Source organism: Sceloporus occidentalis, unplaced genomic scaffold, assembly GCF_023333645.1.
Source record: "Sceloporus occidentalis isolate IW3139 unplaced genomic scaffold, rSceOcc1.0.p SCAF_7, whole genome shotgun sequence".
NCBI lineage: Eukaryota > Metazoa > Chordata > Lepidosauria > Squamata > Phrynosomatidae > Sceloporus > Sceloporus occidentalis.
In genome coordinates this window covers 44200630-44222362 of record NW_028316987.1, presented here as the reverse complement: position 1 = coordinate 44222362, position 21733 = coordinate 44200630, and the positions used below count along the sequence as shown (strand labels likewise).

Sequence of the window (21733 nt, the reverse complement as noted above, 5' to 3'; positions counted from 1 at the left end):
TTAGTTTGGAGAGAGAAAAGAAAAACAGTTTACATGATGAAGCATTTCTGTGCTACATAGGTTGTTTCCTCCCCACCCCATCACTGTGGTGTCTGGTTATGAATCAGCCTGTATTAATTCAGTAGTAAAAAAATGTCAAAGAAACAATGTTGGTACAGTGGTTTGAGTGTTGGACTGCAACTCTGGAGACCAGGGTTCGAATCCCCGCTCAACCATGGAAACCCACAGGGTGACCTTGGGCAAATCAGACTCGCTCAGCCTAAGAGGAGGGCAAAGGCAAACCACCTGTAAACAAATCTTGCCAAGAAAACCCAGTGATAGGTTTGCCTTGGAGTTGCCATGTAGGAAACGACTTGAAAGCACACAACAACAAAGAGAACATTCAAGGCTTCATTATACTGTTCTGAGTTGTCAGGGTAAAATAAAGATACTTTGACCCAAATGTATTGGTTCAAATTTTCCACAATTACAATTCCAGCCTTTTACAATCCAGATATTTTCAATTCCATCACATACACACACACCTTGCTGGCATGGCTGTTGGGGTTATAATTTTTTTAAAAAAACTGGGAAGGCTCTAGTTTGGGAAAGGTTGGCATACACCACAACTCATACAGTGCATGTGGCTGTCTAAACATAGTGCAAAAGTAAATGAGTAATCTCCATCCTACCCCAACTGAAAGGATATGCCATATGACCATTTTGTGTGTGAAGAGTATACATACAGCTTTTCCCCATCAATGCAGGATAGAATACAATACTCAGATGTAGTAGTTGCTCATATAGGTACTAATAGAGAACTTACAAAGATGAATGGTGTTGTGAATGATGTATGGGCTTAGTCACATTCATCTTAGGTTACTTGCAGTTTAGGCTGCTGCCCAATGCCCACATCCATGGATATAAGTCTCAGTGTATTCTCTGAGACTTATTTTTAAGTAGCCATCTATAGGATTGCACTGTTAATGTAAGATTTGACAGTTGGTTGGCCTCAGCCTAAATGTGGCCCCCTGAGAAACTTTGCTGGTTGTTTCTGGTCATTTATGCTAATTGGTTCAGAGGAACATGGGGAAACAAAACCTAACAACAACACACAAACACAAAGGTATTGACCAGCTTGGCATAATGTGAAATTTTGCTTTCCTATTCTTTTGTAAAGAGCCTAAATACTCTGAAGACACCAGAGTCCATCTGATCTTAGAAGCTAGGCAGGGTCAAACCTGGTTAGTACTCGGATGGAAGGCCGCCAAGAAATTCCTAATGCTATAGGTCCATGTTGCAAACCCATGGCACATAAAATACTTTTATGCAAAAATTAGTAGGGAAGCTGTGAGTAAGATCATTTGGCCACAATAGATTGGCAGCATGTGTTGAAAACAAACATAATTATTCTGTTCCTTCTATGTGTCTTGGGGTATGTGATGAGCCAATGCTTCCTAACTTGCATACGTAAAGTAGGAGACATCAGGCAGGATGCAACAGTGGACTTTTGCTAGCAGACCACCAGAATCAGGAGCATGGATAGTCTCTGCTTCCCACTGCACCCCAATCTCCATTCACTCCAAAGTCTTGGAAAACCTTCAAATTTCCAGGCAGTTGTGTGGGCTGTAGGAGGAAGGGGGAAGGAAGAAAGTTCTGTCACAGCATCTTCTTTATAGAATCATAAGAGTTGGAAGAGACCACAAGGACCATCCAGTTTAACCCCTTGCCGTGCAGGAAATCTCAATCAAAGCATCCCGGACAGATGGCCATCCAGTCTCTGCTTAAAGACCTCCAAGGAAGGAGACTTCACTACACTCCGAGGGAGTATGTTCCACTGTCGAACAGCCCTTATTGTCAGGATGTTCCTCCTAATGTTGAGGTGGAATCTCTTTTCCTATAGCTTGCATCCATTGCTCCAGGTCCTAGTCTCTGGAACAGCAGAAAACAAGCGAGCTCCCTCCTCAATATGACATCCCTTCAAATATTTAAACAGAGCTATCATATCACCTCTCAACCTTCTCTTCTCCAGACTAAACATACCCAGCTCCCTGAGTCTTTACTCATAGGGCATGGTTTCCAGACCCTTCACCATTTTAGTTGCCCTCCTTTGGACACGCTCCAGTTTCTCAATGTCCTTTTTGAATTGTGGCGCCCAGAACTGGACACAATATTCCTGGTGGGGCCTGACCACAGCAGAATAGAGTGGCACTATTACTTCCCTTGATCTAGACACTATACTTCTATTGATACAGCCTAAAATTGCATTGGCCTTTTTAACTGCTGCATCACACTGTTGACTCATGTTCAACTTCTGGTCTACTTGGACTCCCAGATCCCTTTCACACATAGTCTCGTTCAGCCAGGTGTCCCCCATCCTATATCTGTGCATTTCATTTTTCCATCCTAAGTGCAGTACCTTACATTTCTCCATGTTGAAACTCATTTTGTTAGCTTTGGCCCAACTTTTAATTCTGTCCATTGGGGTATTAGCTACTCCTCCTAATTTGGTGCCATCTGCAAATTTGATAAGTATGCTCCCAATTCTGTCATCCAAGTCATTGATAATAATGTTGGATAGCACTGGGCCCAGGACAGAGCCCTGTGGGACCCCACTGGTCACTTCTCTCCAGGATGAAAAAGAGCCATTGTTGAGCACCCTTTGGGTTCGGCCAGTCAACCAATTACAAATCCATGTCACCGTTACTTTATCTAGCCCACATTTCACTAGCTTGTTTGCAAGAATGTCATGGGGAACTTTGTCAAAGGCCTTACTGAAATCAAGATATACTATATCCACAGCATTCCTTTCATCTTTCATTTTATCAGAAAAAGAGATAAGATTTGTCTGGCATGACTTCTTTCTGTGAAACCCATGTTGACTTTTTGTGATTATGGCATTGCATTCTAGATGTTCACAGACTCTCTGTTTAATGATCTGCTCTAGAATCTTTCCTGGTATTGATGTCAGACTAACTGGATGATAATTGTTTGGATCCTCTTTTTTCCCCTTTTTTGAAGATGGGGATGTTTGCCCTCCTCCAGTCTGTTGGGATTTCTCCTGTTCTCCAGGAGTTCTCAAAGGTTATTGCCAATGGCTCCAATATTATATTTGCCAGTTTTTAAAATACCCTTGCATGTAGTTCTTCAGGTCCTGGAGACTTATATTAATTTAGATTAACCAGGTATTCCTGTACTATCTCTTTGCTTATTCTGTGCTGAATTTCCCCTATTCTGTCCTCTATTCCATTTCCCTTAGGTTGAGCACCCTTTTCCGTTTCTGAGAAGACTGAGGCAAAGAAGATGTTGAGTAATTCTGCCTTTTCTCTGTCCCCTGTTAGCATTTTGCCATCTTCTCCACGCAGTGGCCCTACCATTTCCTTCTTCTTCCTTTTGCTGCAAACATATCTGAAAAAGCCATTTTTATTGTTCTTAACCTCTCTAGCAAGCCTGAGTTCATCCTGCGCTTTAGCTTTTTTGACTTTACCCTTACATGTCCTCGCTATTTATTTGAATTCCTCTTTGATGATTTCCCCATTTTTCCATTTCTTATATATGTTCCATTTAAAATTTAGCTCAGCTGAAAGTTTCTTAGTCATCCATCTTGATTTCTTGAGACACCTCCCATTTTTCTTCCTCACTGGAACGGTTTTAAATTATGCCTTCTGTATCTCCCTTTTGAGAAACTCACATCTGTCCTGAACTCCCTTCTCTTTTAGTATTCCTGACCATGGGATCACCCCCAGTATTTCTCTTATGTTGGATTTGGGTCCATATTGTTACCTATTCTCAAGTTAACTCCCACTTGTTATGACACTATTGAAGAGTTTTCTAGGGAAGATTTCTTCAAAAGACACTTTCCATTGTTTCATCTAAGGCTGAGAGATTATGACTTGCCCAAGATCAATCAGTGGGTTTACATGGCTTGAGCTGATATTTGAACCCTGCTTTCCCTGTGTCTTTCGTTCAACACTCAAACAACTACATCAAGCTAGCTCTATTTAGGTCCATAGGTATATGATAATCACATACATCCACTTGACAATTGAGCCCCCAGCATATTAATTCTAACAAGGAAATGTGTTCTTTATAGGGGTTTTATGAAATTTGAGATCAGTACTTTACTTGGGTTTGGGAATACTTAGTGGATACTGAATTAGAAATGTGCTGAACAATCTTTTTCCCAAGATTTCTGAAAGCCATTGCTAGCTGGACTAGAAAACTGGATGCACCAGTAGTGTAATATAGTCAGGATAAGACTGTATGTATGTTCCCTTAAAAGAATGAACTTAGATGAATGAACAAGACAAACATGATTCAGACACTCTACCAGAATATCCAATGTTATATTTTATTTTATTTTAAAAATCATACTGTGAGGAAAGGCAAGTTAAAACTATGTTTGCAATCTATTTGTATATAAAGCCCAAAGCACTGCCTTGGAAAGTTACTGCGCTCTGAAAGTAGATGTGCGTTCTGACTGTACATTTTCATGAATTGCCAAGCCTGAACTCCCTTTTAGAAACTGTTTTAAGACTACTGAATAAGTGATCAGAATTCAGTCTTTTCTCAGATGACACTTAGAGCATGAGAGTACAATAAGATTCCGCACGGTTTCATTGCAAAGAAACTTCTACCATTCATATAAGCTACAGCTATATTGAGAAGATACAAACACACGTGTCTTCAAGTCCTCCAGACACGAGCATGAACAGTCAGGGTGCCTAGAAATAAAACAGTACTAAACACATTGATGAATATTGTACAAGATTCTCTTACAATGGATATATGCTTGTTTCTTCCACATTATGTGTGTCAGTTCCAGTTTTTGAGCCATCTTCTTCCGTTGTTTGCCATTGTTTTATGACATGTTGATGTTTGACACATCCAAATTTTTTAAGGATTTTTGCCAAATTCTTTCGAAACTTCACACCAATAAAGAAATAGAGAACAGGGTTGAGGCAACTGTGTAAATAAGCAATTGCTTCGGTTATGACGAGATTGTAGTCAAAACTGTTATCCAGAAGAACATACTTGTTCATCGCACGAATGATTTTCAACAAGTTGTAGGGGGTCTGTGTAAAAATGAATGTCACCACAATAGCAAATATTATTTGTAAGGATTTGTGCTTGTGGAAGCCCTTAGCTTTGAATAAAGTCTTCACAATGATTGAGTAGAAAATAATCATGACCACTATGGGACAAAAGAATCCAAGAACCATCTGTGTTATTTCAGTGAACATGTGGGCATGTTTAGAAGGATATTTTGCATAGCATATCTTTTTGTCATACTGGACCTCAGTACTAAATATAAATTGTGGCATAGCAAATGCCAGAGAAAGCACCCAAACTGAAACACAGACTGCAGTACCCCAAACTCTTCTTTTGGATTGGTTGACATGAGCTTTAGTAGCTTGAACAATAGCAAAGTATCTGTCAATTGTTATACAAGTAAGGGTTAGCATGGAACCATACAGATTTACTGTGTAAAGGCCTCGGATGACTTTACATGGCAAAGTGTAGAAGATCCACTCGTCAGCTGCAGAATAAGCCCAGAATGGCAGTGTACAAAGAAAGCATAAGTCAGCAACAGCCAAGCTCACTAAAAATATGTCACTTAATACCTTCACTTTCTCATAGAAAATCAGAATGATGAGAACCAAAGAGTTCCCAGACACCCCAAAGATGCATGTCACTGAATACATGCATACTAAGAAGATTCTGTTAAACCTTACAAACATTTCATGTGTGTTGTCTTGATCAGATACAGCACTGATCCATGCATCATAATCATCATCCTCGGTGGCCATGAGCTTCCTTTCTCAAATACCTGTAATCACACACATTTGAAAAGTGTCACATATATTTGCAAATCAAACCCCAACCACTCCCACTTAGCTGTCACCTTGCTGGTATAGGATAGGTGATAATAAACAAACTGTTGTGAGGGTGGGAATAGGAGTGTTCTCACATTGCAGGCCTGGGCTTTATTGGGGTTTCACTTTGCTTGACAGCATGTTTCTTTTCAATTGTTTTTAAGGACATGGGTAATAAAAAAAAGTCATCTCTTTCTGTTCCTAAATCAGATTATAACAGAGCATCATTGAAAGGCAATTATAGGTAACAAACCTTTGTCAGTATTGAGGTTTAAAAAAGTAGGACCTGAACTTCGCAAACGAAATCCACAGCCTTCTGTATTTTCAAAAGTTGATTTCTCCTAGACTATGAAAGAAAATAGGCTTTTCAAACTGAAATACAATAGGAAGTCTTTAAGAGCAGAGATGAGGAACATATGGCTCTCCAGCTGTTGTGGGACTATTTCTCCCATCATCCCCCTGGTTATGTTGGCTAGGACAGATGGTAATTGCAGTCTAGATCTGGGGGCACATGCATTTCCTACCCCTGTTTTATCAGTCTGGGTAGTCCTTCTACCAAGACAGTTGTTTCATACCATGATTATGTTCATAGTCCTGTGAGTAATTCATCGCCTGTTGATCAACCTTCTGGTTATGAGTCTCTGTATTTAGCTAGGCTGGTTTATGGACAGTTTGATCAAGCTTTGCTAGAACTAACCTTTCAGAACCCAGAACCATCTTGAAACCACAGTGAGGAAGTGGAGAAGAAATTTGTGCAAAGCAGTGTGTATCTTAAACTGATAATCTGATGCAAGGAAATATTCCAGTAGAAAGGAATTTATTGTGTTTTAATATGGATTGAAGGGATATATTTTTATTCCTGACTCTGCCATGACTCAATGCTGTGAAATTCTGGGATTTGTAGTGTTGTTTTTTTTTTTAGATATTTAGCCTTTTCTAACAGGGAGCTCTGGTACCACAACAAACTACAAATCCCAGGCTTCTATAGCATTGAGGCATGACAGTCCTATTTCTCACCCCAGAATTTTCTATGTCAGAATTGCATGCTCTGACTGCTTGCCTTACCTGAGGCTCTCAGAATAACATTACTTGATAATTTTAGGTGGAGATGCTGAGGAATTGAATCCAGCACTTTCTGCAGGCAAACCTGTTCTTTACTTCTGAGTAGCAATCCTTTTTGCAAAGGCCACCATTGGTTTTATAGATATATCTTCACCATTATGTTTATGTTGTGTGGTATCCTTATGCAATCACAAAAGTTCAGGTATACAGGTCTGAATCAGACATAACAAACCATGACTCTTTGTTATGAGCATGTACTATGGTGATCTGATTTGTTCCGAGACATAGTTGTGCATGTTAGTCTGGAAGATCAGTATGCAAAGGGATCTTGTAGCACCTTTGTGACTACTGGAAAAAGTGTGAAAGAAGTAGCATAAGCTTTCGTAGACTTGGTCAGATGCAGATAGTTTGTTTTAAACTGCAAACATAACCTTCTCATTTCTCTCTCTCTGTGAAACTGGGGAGGAGGAGATTTGTGAGCTGAGACTCAACATAGCCCATGAATGTACTGGAAAACCATGATTTGCTTTTAACATCAGAATCAGAACTCTAGCTAAAACAGCTAAGTGGTTAAACAAATCCTCCAGATGTAGTGTCTAACCACAGAAAGCCATTTCCCCCAGGTCCTCTTAGCAATATCTTTCACCAAAGGAAAAAAAAAAGATTGTCTTACCTGAGGGTGAAGGCTGAAGTTCATGCAAAGACTTTCAGGGAACTATGCAGATAGGTTTTCTTCCTAGGTAAAGCTGGTAGCCAGCCAAAAATACTGGGTTAACATAGCTTCTCCATAACAAATGAGTATGATCTACAGGAGTGCTTCACAAAGTAGTTGTGCATAGACAAGAAGACACTGGCTGTTGGTCTGTGGTGAGTTTATGGGAAACATAGAGTTGTTGCCAATGGGCAAAAAGTATGGTACAATCCCTGGCACATTAGGGTAAAACAGTTGCTAGTCTGCCACAACTGATAGCTTGAGAAGCACTGATAAAAAAGCTTTCTTAACCTTCCCCAATTATAGGCCCCATACAGACAGGCCAAAATAAAGCTGCTTCAGGTCATTTTGGAGGTGTGCTGTTTAAATGATGCATGTGTACTAAGAGTCAGGAAGCCATGCCAAAGCCATGATCCAGTCCTAAGGACTAGAGTGCAGCTTTGGTGCAGCTTCTGGATTCATAGTACGCATGCATCATTTAAACAGGATACCTCCAAAGTGACCCGAAGCAGCTTTATTTTGGCCTGTCTGTATGAGACCATAGTTGTGTTGGATGGAGCAGAGTGCAGCTTTTAGCAGTGGCAGTACCAGTGAAGTTGAAAGGAGTTCCAAAGAGTTACTGCTTCACTTAGTCATAACACTTCCACCATCAAAAAATAAGCTTTTGGGGTTACTCATTTTGGAGGGTGGGTGGGTGGGTGGGTATTAAAGGAGTCACAAGAGAAGTGCTACAGAACTTTCTAAAAAGTTGGATTGTGTGATAATGAGGAGTCCTCCCATTATCAGAGCCTTCTTCCCAGATAACAAAGGGTTAAATTGTACAGTTACATTTTAAGGAGGCTCAGCAAGATAGATATTGTCCAATTAGATAACCAGTTGGAAGCCTTCGAGATGCTTCAGAACAGAAGGGGCCTTTTACAAAGGAACCCCTGGAGCGAGGGGCTCCAGTTTGGGAAGACTGGTGGAGGTTGGACAACAGAGTCCAGACTTCCAGCTACCCGATGAACATCAAGGACTACAAGTCCCATCTGAGCTCCTGTACCTCAAGGAAGATGTCCTTCATGCAGAGATACCATTTTGCTGTGAAGATTCCTTATTTGGGTCCAAAACACACTGCAGAAATAATCCAATCTGAGACTGCTTTAACTGTCCTGGCTCAATGCTAAGGAATTTGAATTGCAGAACAAAGGAGTGGGTGAGAAAAGGGCACTTCATAGCAAAACTCTGGTAAAATGAATGATCACACTTCTTTGAAAGTTGCTTTCGGGTTACAAAAGAAGGATGTACTGCTGAAAAACAAGTTGTCCTTCTCTTAAAATGCAACAAATTAGAAGAATCAAACGAGATTTTCAAATGTCTGCCTTTTGAAAAGTTGATTCCTTTTTTTAATTTTGCCTGTCTGAAACATCTGTTATAATATATGTATGATCATCATTAGTATTAGTTTACAGAAACAGGAAATAGTCCCTTACCTTGCTGTGGTAGAGTGTTGTCAGCTCAGTGTCAAGCACAATCTGATGATGGAGTTCATGGTGGCAAAGCGTACTTATGAGAGTTATCAATGGTTTCCTGTTGCTGAGTACATACCTGCTGCCACAGAGTGAAACAGGGTTTAAGTCATCAGAATAGATCTAGTATCTCTTAAGTAGAACAGGACAACTCTGGGTATATATCTCTCTCTTAGTCTGTGTATAAACATATAGCTATATGCATATACGTATAGTCATATACAAAAGTTTATGCCAGGTACAGATGCATCAATATAAAACAGTTAGATTGTTAAGAGAATAAGAAAAGCAGTTCTTAATCAAAAAGCAGATCAAGTTTCTGATTTGATAATAATGATTGTTATCTCCAACCATTGGGGATCTTGTTGAGAGGTTATGCCGAGCTTGGATTCTCCAACTCTAAGACTGATTTGATACATACTTACTTGGAAGCAGGATCCATGTACTCTTGTCCCTCCATGTCCGTTAGGGTTAGGGACACAAGACCCCAGTGAATATGGAAAAACTGCAACTAACAAAAACACCATGTTTTTACCTGAGAGGACACCTCTCTAGGAATCTCTAGGTCCTCCAGGGCAATTCTGTGATCAACTTCCAACAGACACTGACCATAGAACTGCACTGGAGGAGCTACAAAGGCATAGTAGAGTATTCTCTCAAGGAATCTCTAAGTCTTTCAGTGCAACTTTTAGTTAAAGTTGACCATAGAGTTGTACCAGTGGATCTAGATATTCCTAGAGAGAACATATTAATCAAATCCATGAATAATCAAAGCTGCAAATATGGAGGGATGAGTGTAGTTTATTTAGAAGAAGCTCCTGAGAAGGTGGATGAAGGACTGCTCATCAGGACAACTTTGATTTGGATGAGCAAGTCATATAGTGGTCATTGGTTTTATGACTGGAAAATGGGTGATCCAGTTGTGAAATGTATTTATTGAAAGTACATACAAGCACAGTTATTCTGACAGTCCAATCCTTTGTTTGTTTCCTCAAATGTTAGCCTCCATGTATTCTGTGGAGCTCATTCCCAAATACACATGCATGAAATTCCAGTTCTAACAATGTGTCAGGGTGATATTTTACCAGCAGTAGAAGTACAGTAGAAATACAATTTGGGAATCACATTAGATGGATGAGCCAAGGGCATAAAAAATCCCCAAAGATGGGACAACAACTAGTAAACACATTCCAAAATGCAAACACTATCTGAAGCAGCAGCACACATAGGATAGGAATGTGAGAAGCATAAGCTAGGGAGCACTAGACAAAGTAAAAAAAAATAAATGGAACCCATTGGGGGTAAGCAAGCTAAAATGGACAGGAATGGGTCACATTGACTCAGACAGCTGCACAGTGAGTGTTCTACTCAGGAAATGAATAGACATGAAGAAATGAGGTAGCCTTATACTAAGGAGAGATATGGCAAAAGCTGTCCAAGGATGCAATGCAAAATCAGACTGAATCATGTCAAGAAGGCTCTATGGAAAACTTATAAATACAGTACGCCTTTTTTTACGTGGAGGATCTGTTCGGGACCCCCTGCGTAAAAAAAACACGTATGCTCAAGCCCCATTGAAAATAATCTTAATGGGATGTGCCGCCCCTTGTGCCCCATGGGCTTCCTCACGACTTTCAGCGTATGCTGTAAGCCGCGTATAGTGTGTCCGCGTATGTTGTGGCCACACTGTATCACCATAACTCAAGTATACATACCAGCCACAGAGGCAGAGGAGGAAGAAACTGAGAAATTCAATAAAGGAGTCCAGGAAGAAATTGACAACACACCAACAAAGGATTTCGAACTGATTATAGGAGACTGGAATGGCAAAGTGGGAAGCAAAGAAGAATAAAAAAAAGAGTATGCAGATTAGATGAGGCAGAAGGAACAAAGCAGATGAGCATCTGATAGATTTTTACAATGAACAGGTTATTCATTGCAAACACCTTTTTCATACAACCAGAAAGAAGACTACACATGGGCATCACCAGATAGCCAACATTGAAACCAATTTGATTACATAAACAGGAAGCAAAAGATGGAGAAGCTCCATTCTGGTGGCCAAGACTAGACCAGATGCTGTGGCACAGATTGTGAATTACTTATATGAAAAACAATAGTTAATCAGAAGAAGTCATCACACCAAAATATGATCTGAACAATATCTCAACAGAATTTACTGACAATATCAGAAACAGATTTATGCCATTAAGCATTATCAACTGTGAACCGGAAGAACTGTGGTCAGAAGCTAGGGACATAATAAAAGAGGAATTCAGATAGACACTTTCAGGAGCCAAAAAGAAAGAGAAACAAGGGATGCTATATAAAACACTTGAAACAATAAACGAAAGAAGAGAAGCAAAAGAAAGGGGAGATAGGAACTAATTCGGAACCATGAATGCAACAGTAAAATGACTAGTGCAAAAAGATAAAGACAATTACTGCTACAACCAATGCTGAGAAGTAGAAGACAACAACAAAAATGGAAGAATGAGGGACCTCTTCCACAAGATCTGGGAAATCAAAGGGAAGTTCAGACCAAGGACCAGAATGCTCTGTAACAATAAAGATAACACAATTCAAGACCAAGAAGGAATAAAAAGTGGTGTCATGCTGCATACTGTTTAGTTCATGAGGGACTGTACCATGTAGGAATATAAAAATAAATTGTAAAGAAATGTAATGTCAGTTAACTCCATATCTAGCAGTATTCTCTGGAAAACTACTTCTACTTCTCCAACATTATTGGTCCCATTATTCATGTAATGTTCACATTAGGAACTTTGCTGTCTCAGAAGTTCAAGAAGCTTGACATTATTTCTTTTGGGCAGGCAGGGGGAAGGAACCAGACTTCTGTGTTTAGAAAGATGAATGATTCATCTCTTGCTTCACTGCTGCAAATTCTTAGTTCCCCTGCAGTGGCAATCCCCTGTTTGGATTGTACCAATTCCATGCCCAAGAAGGGATTCAAATGCCTGAATGTTCCTTCACACAGTGAGTTTTCCCAAGATACAGAAAAAACAGTTTATTGGGAAGAAGAGTTCTTTCCTGTGAATTATGCATTCAGGTATGCAAGTCCCTTCCAAAAATCTGAAGAAATAGAGCCCAGACATAGGTTTACCACTGCAGAGACAATTATGCTTCAGACTGACTACAGTGCTGACCCACTTTTCTTAGTGAGCTGCTTTCTTTTTTAAAGGTCAATAACATAGATCTTTCCTATGATGAGATACACTGTGGGTTCGGTTTTTTTTAAAAAAAAAATCTGCAAAACTATACAAAAGATTGATATTGCTACCTGCTCTTTTCAACTGGTTAGTCCTAACATTTGCAGCATCAGCTAGTTTTAACAAAGGTATGCACAAAAAGTGTTAGAATGACAGAAAAGTATTCAGATGTATAGAAAAATCTTTCTCAGTTTTCATCCCTCCAAAGCTGGGTCAGTAAGGACAATAGGAGTGCTTGCCGAGGGAGGATCAAGTTCATGCAGGATAAGTGACAAATGTGCAAAAATATTGATTCCAGCTATGTTTCAGCTGGCAAATGTTTATTCATTGTTTTTATTTATTCAAAAATATAGCTGTGTTAGTCTGTAGAATCAGTATGCAGAGAGAACTTGTAGCACCGTTGAGACTAACTGAAAGAAGGAAGTTGGCAGCATGAGTTTTCGTAGACTTCAGTCTACTTCCTCAGATGCATTTAGTGGAGTGGAAACAGGGACAGACATATATATGCCATTGGTATGTGAGAATGTCAATTCAAATTCAGATTTCTTTGTGTATGGAAATGGTAGCAAGTCCAGTTTTAATGATGGCTGTTTGTGAACAAAGGCATTGGGAACTAGCTTTTGTTTGTGGAAATGAAGTGGCAAGTCCAGTTTGGCATTGGAAACTAGCCTGTAGGTGAAGAGAATAAATGAGTATAGGACATCCCCAAGATGATGGGGTCAGATAGCGTTGAAATGTGTGTAATGTGCCAGGCAGCCATTATCTTTATTCAATCCATTGCTGAGGGACTGTAGTCTGTAGATGAGCTCCAATTCTGCTGTTTCTCTTCCTAATCTGTCTTTGTAGTTCTTTTGCTCAAGGATCGCTGTTCTGAAGTCTGAGATGGAATTGAAATTCCATCTGCTGTTCTGAGGTCTAAGTGGGAATGCTGAGGAAGATTGAAATGTTCTCCCAATGGTTTTTGTGTATTCCCTGAGATGGAATGCCTAGGGAGATTGAAATGTTCTGCCACTGGTTTTTGTGTATTCCCATTGAGGATACACAAAAACAAGTGGCAGAACATTTCAGTCTCCCTCAGCATTCCCGCTTAGACCTCAGAACAGCAGCCAGTCCCCTGGGTTGGAGGACAAAGCTGTGTACACCACCATGGACTCAAGAACAGCAGGGTCAGGGTCTCAGACCTCCAATACCTCTGGCACTTCTAAGTACACATTGTAAGATATTTAAGGAAGATGGAATGATAAGGGATAGCCAATTTGTCCTTCCCTTGCAGGTACATGCAGAAATTAATATTAATCTGCCTGTCAATGATAAGCCACCTTAGAAACACTTTTGGGGTCCTTATGTACCACGTGGCTTATCTTGCATCTCTATAGTGTGGTGTGTGGCGTTGAGATAAACATCAACTTCCAGTCCACTTCACTGCTGCACTAAGAATGAGGTATGACACTATCTTATGCTTCACCTGAGGAAAAATGTTTTGGGTCAGCCCCGCTGTCTGGTGGTTTTTTAATAGCATAAAAGTGGAGTGGATCATGTTCACAGGTGACAGAATGAAGAAGGTCTATCTCTTGTTAGAACCAGGAAAATCAGTTCTTCAATATTTCCGCATTATATTTCTTTATTGGTGATTTGAATGAAGGTACAGTATATTTGTGCACAGGCAAAATGAATGAGCTGTGTAGGCAGATGCTTTCTGTACTGGTACTGTGTAAACCATGATGGGGAGATACACATCCCCAGAGTCTCAGACACGATGGGGGCTTGCTAGAGAGTCACAATTGGTTGTAGTTTCTTAGGCCTGTTACAGACTGCCAAAATAAAGCTGCTTCGGGTCTCTCTGGAGGTATGCTATTTAAATGATGCATGCATCCTAAGAATCCGGAAGCTGCACCAAAGCTGCACTCCAGTGCTTAGGAATGGAGTGTGGCTTTGGTGTGACCTCTGGACTCTTAGGACCCATGTATCATTTAAATAGCATTAAATGAGAGAGACCCGAAGCAGCTTTATTTTGGCAGTCTGTAACAGGCCTTAGTTTATTTCTGCATCATGTTTGAAGATGTGTGCTCCCCTTTAATTTCACACTTTTTTGTAACCTGCCTCGATCCGCAGGGAGAGGCGGGATAAATTATTATTATTATTATTATTAATGATAAGAGACATGCCATAAAAAAAGAAAGAAGGAACAATCCTAATTCAGACCTAGATAGGCTGCATCCACAATGCAGAAATAATCCAGTTTGGGTCAGAACAGATAACCCTTTCCACAGACGGATTGGGGCTGTGGCAAACACACGCCACAGCCCTAGTCTGCCTTGAACCCAGCCCAAATAGGAGTGGGAAAGATCCACTTCTTAATTGGGCCGACAAAGAGGCGCCTTTTCCAGCCCCGCTGCAACCCCAGAGCGGCTTCAAGACCGCTCATGTCTGGGAAGCCACTCGGCTTCTATGTGGCTTCCAGATGTCTTCAGAGCAAGCAGTGTAAAAACACTGTGCTCCCAAGATGCCTGGAAGTGGGCTTTAAAGGGCCTTTGACAACCCTTTAACTCACATGGCTCAATGCTGTGCAATTCTGGGCATTGCAGTTTGTTGTGTTACCAGAGCTCTCTGAGAGAGAAGGTTAAATAGTTCACAAAACTGCAGTTCCCAGAATTCCATAGCACTGAGCAGTGGCAGTTAAAGTGGTGTCAAACTGGATTATTTCTGCAGTGTGGATGCAGTCATAGTCAGCTCAACTCACAGAAATTAAAAGCCAGGCTTTTCAGAGCCAGAAGATACCTCAGTGGTCTACTGCCATCTAGTGTCATGTCGCTAACTTTTTTCTAAAATAAAATTAGCAACAAAAATTAATTGAAGGTGTTGGTGTTACTACAAACTCAGATGCTTTCTGAAAGGTCCTGCCACCACCTTAGAGACAGCATGCAAACATTTTAAGCAATCAAATAAGTTAGTACAATGAGGTTGTATCAGCACTTCGATACACACTGTCCCCTTTCTCTGAAATTGCTGTGATTTGCTCACATAATATGCGCTGTTAGCCCATTGTGTTCCAGTGTTTTCTGAATAATCCCACCCTGTTTTTCCCAGACATGCTTGTGACGTATGTGTGTGTGATAAAATGGATTGTAGCACCGCTTTTCTGTGGAACATGCAAAAGTATTTAGGCTTTTCCACATTCCTGTGCCTTTAAATTGATCACTTTTTTCAGCCTGTTTTATTGCTTTCTGTTCACCCAGTTTAGGAAAAGCTTCTGATTTTTTTAATAGTTAATCACCATTGCCCTAATGTCCATTTCTTTTCTGTCTAGTGGTGGAATATTTTGCAACTTTTCTTTCCATTTCTTTCTATTTCATGGTGAAATAACATTTTTTAAAAACCCACACACAAATAGAAATAAACAAACCAGTATGTACCACATCTAAAGTCTGTCTTCAAGGCAGCAGCTCTATATTCATTGACCAGGAACTGTACATCACTAGCCTCAATTGGGCCTACTTTTCTATAAACATGTATAGGACTATGCTATAAATATACTGTATTAGCTTGCCTCCCTACGAAATTGTCCAGGTTGGTTTAGACGATTCATAAAATTCAATTAAATCACTAAGAATATTTGTTGCCATTGTGATACCTGGATACATGTTAGAGTCATATGAACAGAAAACAGCTAACCCTTGCTGTGGAAAGCTTTCCTTAGAGAGGACCTGCTTGCCTTCACCACAGCTGACCTTTTCTTTGGAGGGTGTAAGCATGGCTCTTTTGCAGGGCTTTTTCCTAAATTGTGCAATTTCTAGGCTTGTTGCTGATATGTCAAGATACTGTCATTTATCTGGATTTTTTAAGTATACAAAAGGATCTTGTAGCATCTATCAGACTGAGAGAAAAATGTTAGTAGCTTAAGCATTCATCAGACTGTGTTTTTTTTAAAATTTGCTCTTGGAATTAGGTAGATATTAGGGATGGCTAGGGATAGTCCACCCCTATCTGCAATTTCACTTTCTGCAGTTTCAGTTACCCATGGTCAGCTACAATCCAAAAATATAATGTCGTTTCCTCTTTTCCACAGTTTTGCTCTCTGTGGTTTCAATTACCCATGGTCAGTCATAGTCTGAAAATATTACAGGTACAGGGTAAGATACTATCTGCAGTTTCAGGTATCCACTGGGGGTCTTGGAACATATCTCCCGTGGATAAGGAGGGACTATAGTAACAACAGAGATGGAAAAATGAAGACATTGCCCCCAAATAAGAATTCTGTCCCCTCAATGAAATTTTCCTGCAGTCTCCAGATATTATCATTGCAGAGAGCAAGACACTGAAAATTCTTCACACTTTGAACTCATATTTGCTGTGTTCATACTCGCTTGGAAACTGTGCCCGCTCCTTTTCTTGGATAAATCAACTGTATTTCTATTTGTTTAAGAAGATTTATCTTACTGTGACACTTGGGATCTGAAGAAAAATGTAATTAAGGGAAAGAGTTTTTGTGTGTGTGGGCAATGTCTTCGTTTTGTCTGCACGCATCCACCACCCATACTGTAGCTGTACTCCTGGGGATGGGTGAAACTCTTGTGAGGTTTTTTTTTAAAGAAATGCCCAAATGTTCAAATTCCTATTCAGGATTGAAAGAGTTTGAGGTTTTTTTAATTAATATAAGAGACACTTTAACTGGCCACTTTGTCTAACCTGATCCAGGGCTTTGAAGTCTTACTTCTACATTGGTGATGAATTAAAGCTGGCAGTCTCTTTCTTTGAGAGAGATTCTTCATCTTTTAAATATATATATGGTAACATGGTCCTCCCCATGCTGAGAATAGCTTAGTGTATTGAATTGGGCAGAAGGGAAAGAATATCATTTCAGTTTAGTTTTGAAGACTTTACCAAGAATTTGCCTTAGAATAGAAATAACTTGATTTTTAAAAAATGAATATGGGAGAAAGCAATTCCATACAATTCCTGTATCATTGTTAGATTTAGATGATTTTTAAAATAATCAGTTTCTGGAATAAGTTGGATGATTATCTTGTTTTCTCTCTGTCACAGAAACAGCACATATAATTCCTCAACATTTGATGAGATTGATGACTTGCAGATGACCCAAGATGCAGAAATATGCTTGCTGAAGTCAGGAGAACTGATGTAAGCAAAACATGTTCTTCAGTCTTTCATTTTTAAAGATTAACAACATAATCATATCCACTCAGAAGCAATTTCCATAGAGTTTAGTGGAGTTGACTCCTAAGTGCATGTGCATGACATTGCCTGCATTTGCATCCTACACATGTGAATAGGACTCCACTGGGTTTTTATTGTGTGCAATTGATGACAAAACTGAATACAAAGCAAAGCCGATACTGTATTAGCTAATGTGAGATCCATTTCCCATGTTCTCTTCATTTTCAAAATGTGCAGTACTTGATACTAAGGGCTGGGACAGACTGGCAAGTTAAGCTGCCTTCCGGGCAGCTTGGGAGCATGGCGTTTACATGCAGCATGCTCCCAAAATGCCTGGAAGCCACCCAGCCAATCACACAGGGACGGCTTCTGGACACTCGGGGGGGATGGCATTTGCACGCTGTTGGAGCACCCAGAAGCCACCCTGGAGTTGCAGCCAGGCTGCTTAAAGTGGCTTTTTACCAATACAGTACAGTGGCCCCTTGCCTTATAAGGGGGATCTGTGCCAGATCCCGCCGCATAAGGCAAATTCCTCCTATGCTCAAGCACCATTTAAAATAATGGTGCTTGTGCATGCAGTGCGCCATACAGGAAATGGCACGGATCTTTTCCACTCCTATTTGGTCTGGCTTCAGGGCAGTGTGTGATTGCCACAGCTCTGGAACAACCAGCTCCAGCGCATCTCCAATCCGCCCTGTTTGGGTGGTCTTTAACTTGCCCTTTTGTCTACATGGCAGTAAGAGTAAGACATTACAATAAAGTTAAAAATAAAAATGATTCATTTTTATTGTCTTCTGTATTTGAGGTTTTAACTAGTTTGCCTAATCAGTGGGAAGAAGAGCTGTAAGTACATAACCATTAAAATAGAAGAACAAAACCAATTCCACAAGCCAACCCTTTCAAGGTGAAAGAGTTCAGTGGGGCTTACCTCCAGTTGTGGGGATAGAACTGAAACTTTAGAGGCCTTTTTTCTTTTTATTTGAGGCAAGAAATAATGGTTTAAAGTCGCCACAGACCAAAACCACCATCATGTCAAATTTGTGTCTATGTGTACAAGCAATTTTTAGGTGCAAATTATGTTTTGTGTTCATACTTTTATATATCCATATTTCAAGCATTTGGAAAATACTTGCACCACACAAAGAAATTAGTTTCTGTATAGGAACAAAGGATCTGTTGATCTCGCTTATGATGAATCCATCAATCCAGAGTAAGTAAAAGCAGAGATGTGGGGCAGGGGGAAATTTTACAATTCCCAGGATGCCTTCTCTGGCCAGCATCACATTGCCTGGGAATTTGTGGGAGTTGTAGTAAAAAATATATTCCCCCATCCCTGCAAGCTCTTGAGAAGGAGTGAGGAAATCTTAATAAAAACCAGAGCATTAAACTGAGAAATCTTTGGCTCCTATACCTGCTTGATCACAAAAAGCATATTGGGTTAATGGCCATATTGCTGTCTAATCTGCCTTAAGTGTTATTGTTGTGATGACAGGGAATACTAGAGTTGGGATTACCCCACTTTAAACCCCTTAAAGACAGTGTGGGATACCAGTGAACGATGTAATAAAAGGAATCTCTTATAGCACTTAAAGGGCAACTCAGATATATACAGTATGCCCGTGTCATATGCAGGTGCCTTTTACGCGGCTTTCAGTTTATGCTGAAAGCTCCATGCCATTTCTTGTATGGTGCACTGTGTGCACAAGCCCCATTATTTTCAATGGGGCTCAAGCATAGGTGGAACGTGCCTTACGCGGCAGGGTCCAGAATGGATCCCTTGCGTAAGGCAAGGGACCACTATACTATACTTGGCCGTGGACCACGGCCCATGACTTATTAAGACACATTAATTACAACCAGTTTTCCCCTTTGATTTAAATAGAACTAAAGTAGGACTGAGTAAGGGACAGATTGTCCCCCAATTTCATTGAAGGCCATATGTGCTTTTAACTGTTGCTCCCAAAGCTCCCCATCCCCTCCCTACCAGCACCACAGAAGACCATAAAGACATACTGCTTTTCTTAAAGAACAAGATTTTTAATTTGTAATTGGAAAGCATGACCCTTCCTGCTTCATTAGTTACGAAGCAGAGCAATACATTCCCAGGAGCTTCCTGGAAGCACTACTTGTTAATGCATTGTCTTCTTATTTCATATGCATGCATGCATCAGATATAGCACTGGTCATGCTCTCTCATGAACTCTCTTACACATTCTGTTTATTTTTCTCAGGCTAAAGCTGCCGCTCACTGTGGAGGAGATTTTTAAGTTCGGAGAAGCTAACAGAGAACTGTTCATTAAATCAAATACTTACAGCATTATTCCTATCACTGCGATAGAAACTGGCCTTACAATAAGCTGGGTATTTTCATCAGATCCAAAGAGCATTGCATTCAGTGTGGTGTACCAAGAATCAGAAGAAACGCCATTGGATCAATGTAAAGTAAGACAACTGGATCTCAATGTTATTATTCTTTTCTACTGAACTAACTTTAACCTTGCCCTTAATAATATAGGAAACAAAATTTATTTAAATAAGAATAAACTTCTTTTTCTTAGCTTTCAAAGTCCAATAAGCTCTTAGTAGTAAGTGATATTAGGAATCCTGTATGATGTGGTTAGAGTGTTGGACTGGGGCTTGAGAGACCGAGGCTCAAGTTATCACTAAGCCATGAAACTTCATTGGCCCATCACTCAGATTCAGCCTGACCAACCTCAGAGGGCTGTAGATTGAGGATAAAGTGGGGAGGAAGAGACCTATGTCAGTGGCATCATTAGGGTTGGTGTCACCCAGTATGGTAACTCATGGTGTCATCCCACATTAATAAAAAATAAAAAATAAAAATTTTATTTCTATACCGCCCTTCTATACAATCAGGGCAGTGTACAACATCATAAAACATCAAACAATACATCAATTACATTTACTTTAAAATTACAACATATTAAAACAGTCGAGCCAGCTTGCCACTGCTGGCCTAGGGGGGTGGAAGAGCTAATTGGGGCTTGTGTCGGGGAATGCTGATTTAAACAGAAAAGTTTTAAGCCCCTTTTTAAACTGGGCCAGGGAGTGGCCGAGCGGAGCTCGATGGGCAGAGAATTCCAGAGGGTCGGGGCCAAGGTGGTGAAAGCTCTCCTAGACGTGGAGACTAGTCTGGCCCCTGGGACCCTCAATAACTGCCGCCCAGATGTTCTGAGAGCGCGGGGCGGATTGTATGGGGAGAGGTGGTCCTCAAGGTATCCTGGGCCCAAGCCATTTAGGGCTTTATAGGTAATAACCAGCACCTTGTATTGCACCCGGAAGCGAATCGGCAGCCAGTGCAGATCCTTAAGCACTGGTGTTATGTGGCTGGCTCTGGGTATGCCAGTAACCAGCCTTGCTGCCATATTCTGGACTAATTGTAGCTTCAGGGTATGGTACAAGGGCTGCCCCATGTAGAGCGCATTGCAGAAGTCCAAACGAGAGGTTACCAGAACATGTACTACTGTTTCAAGGTGCCCCCGGTCCAGGAAGGGACGCAGCTGGCGAATCAGCCGAAGCTGATAACAGGTGCTCCTGACCGTCGCATCCACCTGAGCTGTAAGGTGGAGGGACGAATCAAGGAGCACCCCCAGACTGCGTACCGAGTCCTTCACGGGAAGCGTGATCCCGTTCAGGACAGGTGGAACCACCGCGATCCCCGGGCCGGGGGAACCTATCACGAGCACCTCCGTTTTCTCTGGATTCAGACTGAGTCAGTTTTCCCTCATCCAGCCCATTACCGACTCCAGACAGGCCACAAGAGGAGAGACGCCATCCCCAGTCACTGCATCAGTCGGAGACATAGAGAAGACTATTTGGGTGTCATCAGCGTACTGATAACCCCGCGCCCCATGTCTCCGGATGATCTCTCCCAGCGGTTTCATGTAAATGTTGAAAAGCATGGGAGACAGAATGGCTCCTTGAGGGACCCCAGATGTAAGGGCCCTCTTGTCGGAGCACATGTCTCCCAGCTGCACCATCTGGAACCTCCCAGAGAGATAGGATCAGAACCACTGGAGCGCAGTGCCCCCGATTCCCACCTCTGCCAGGCGCTCCAGAAGGATACCATGGTCTATGGTATCGAAAGCCGCTGAGATGTCCAAGAGCACCAACAGGGACACGCTTCCCCTGTCAATGCCCAGATGGAGATCATCGACCAAGGCGACCATG

General features: G+C 41.0%; 2 protein-coding genes across 5 annotated transcripts in view; one reads left to right on the top strand and one right to left on the bottom strand.

The window, feature by feature from the left end:
* The window catches only part of FYCO1 (FYVE and coiled-coil domain autophagy adaptor 1), a 70551-nt gene that overhangs the window by 39678 nt on the left and 9140 nt on the right, over window positions 1-21733 (top strand). For all 4 annotated transcript variants that reach the window (XM_089532790.1, XM_089532791.1, XM_089532788.1 and 1 more), the window contains 2 exons: window positions 17411-17506; window positions 19774-19984. In XM_089532790.1, the coding sequence (XP_089388916.1) occupies window positions 17411-17506; window positions 19774-19984 (307 nt within the window). The remainder of the gene's footprint in view (window positions 1-17410; window positions 17507-19773; window positions 19985-21733) is intronic.
* CXCR6 (C-X-C motif chemokine receptor 6) lies at window positions 4361-9132 on the bottom strand. Its single transcript, XM_089531292.1, has 4 exons — window positions 9102-9132; window positions 7591-7663; window positions 6109-6201; window positions 4361-5809 (listed from the first exon to the last, which is right to left on the bottom strand). Exon 4 carries the CDS (start codon window positions 5787-5789, stop codon window positions 4755-4757), a length of 1035 nt encoding a protein of 344 aa, XP_089387418.1. The 5' UTR covers window positions 5790-5809; window positions 6109-6201; window positions 7591-7663; window positions 9102-9132; the 3' UTR covers window positions 4361-4754.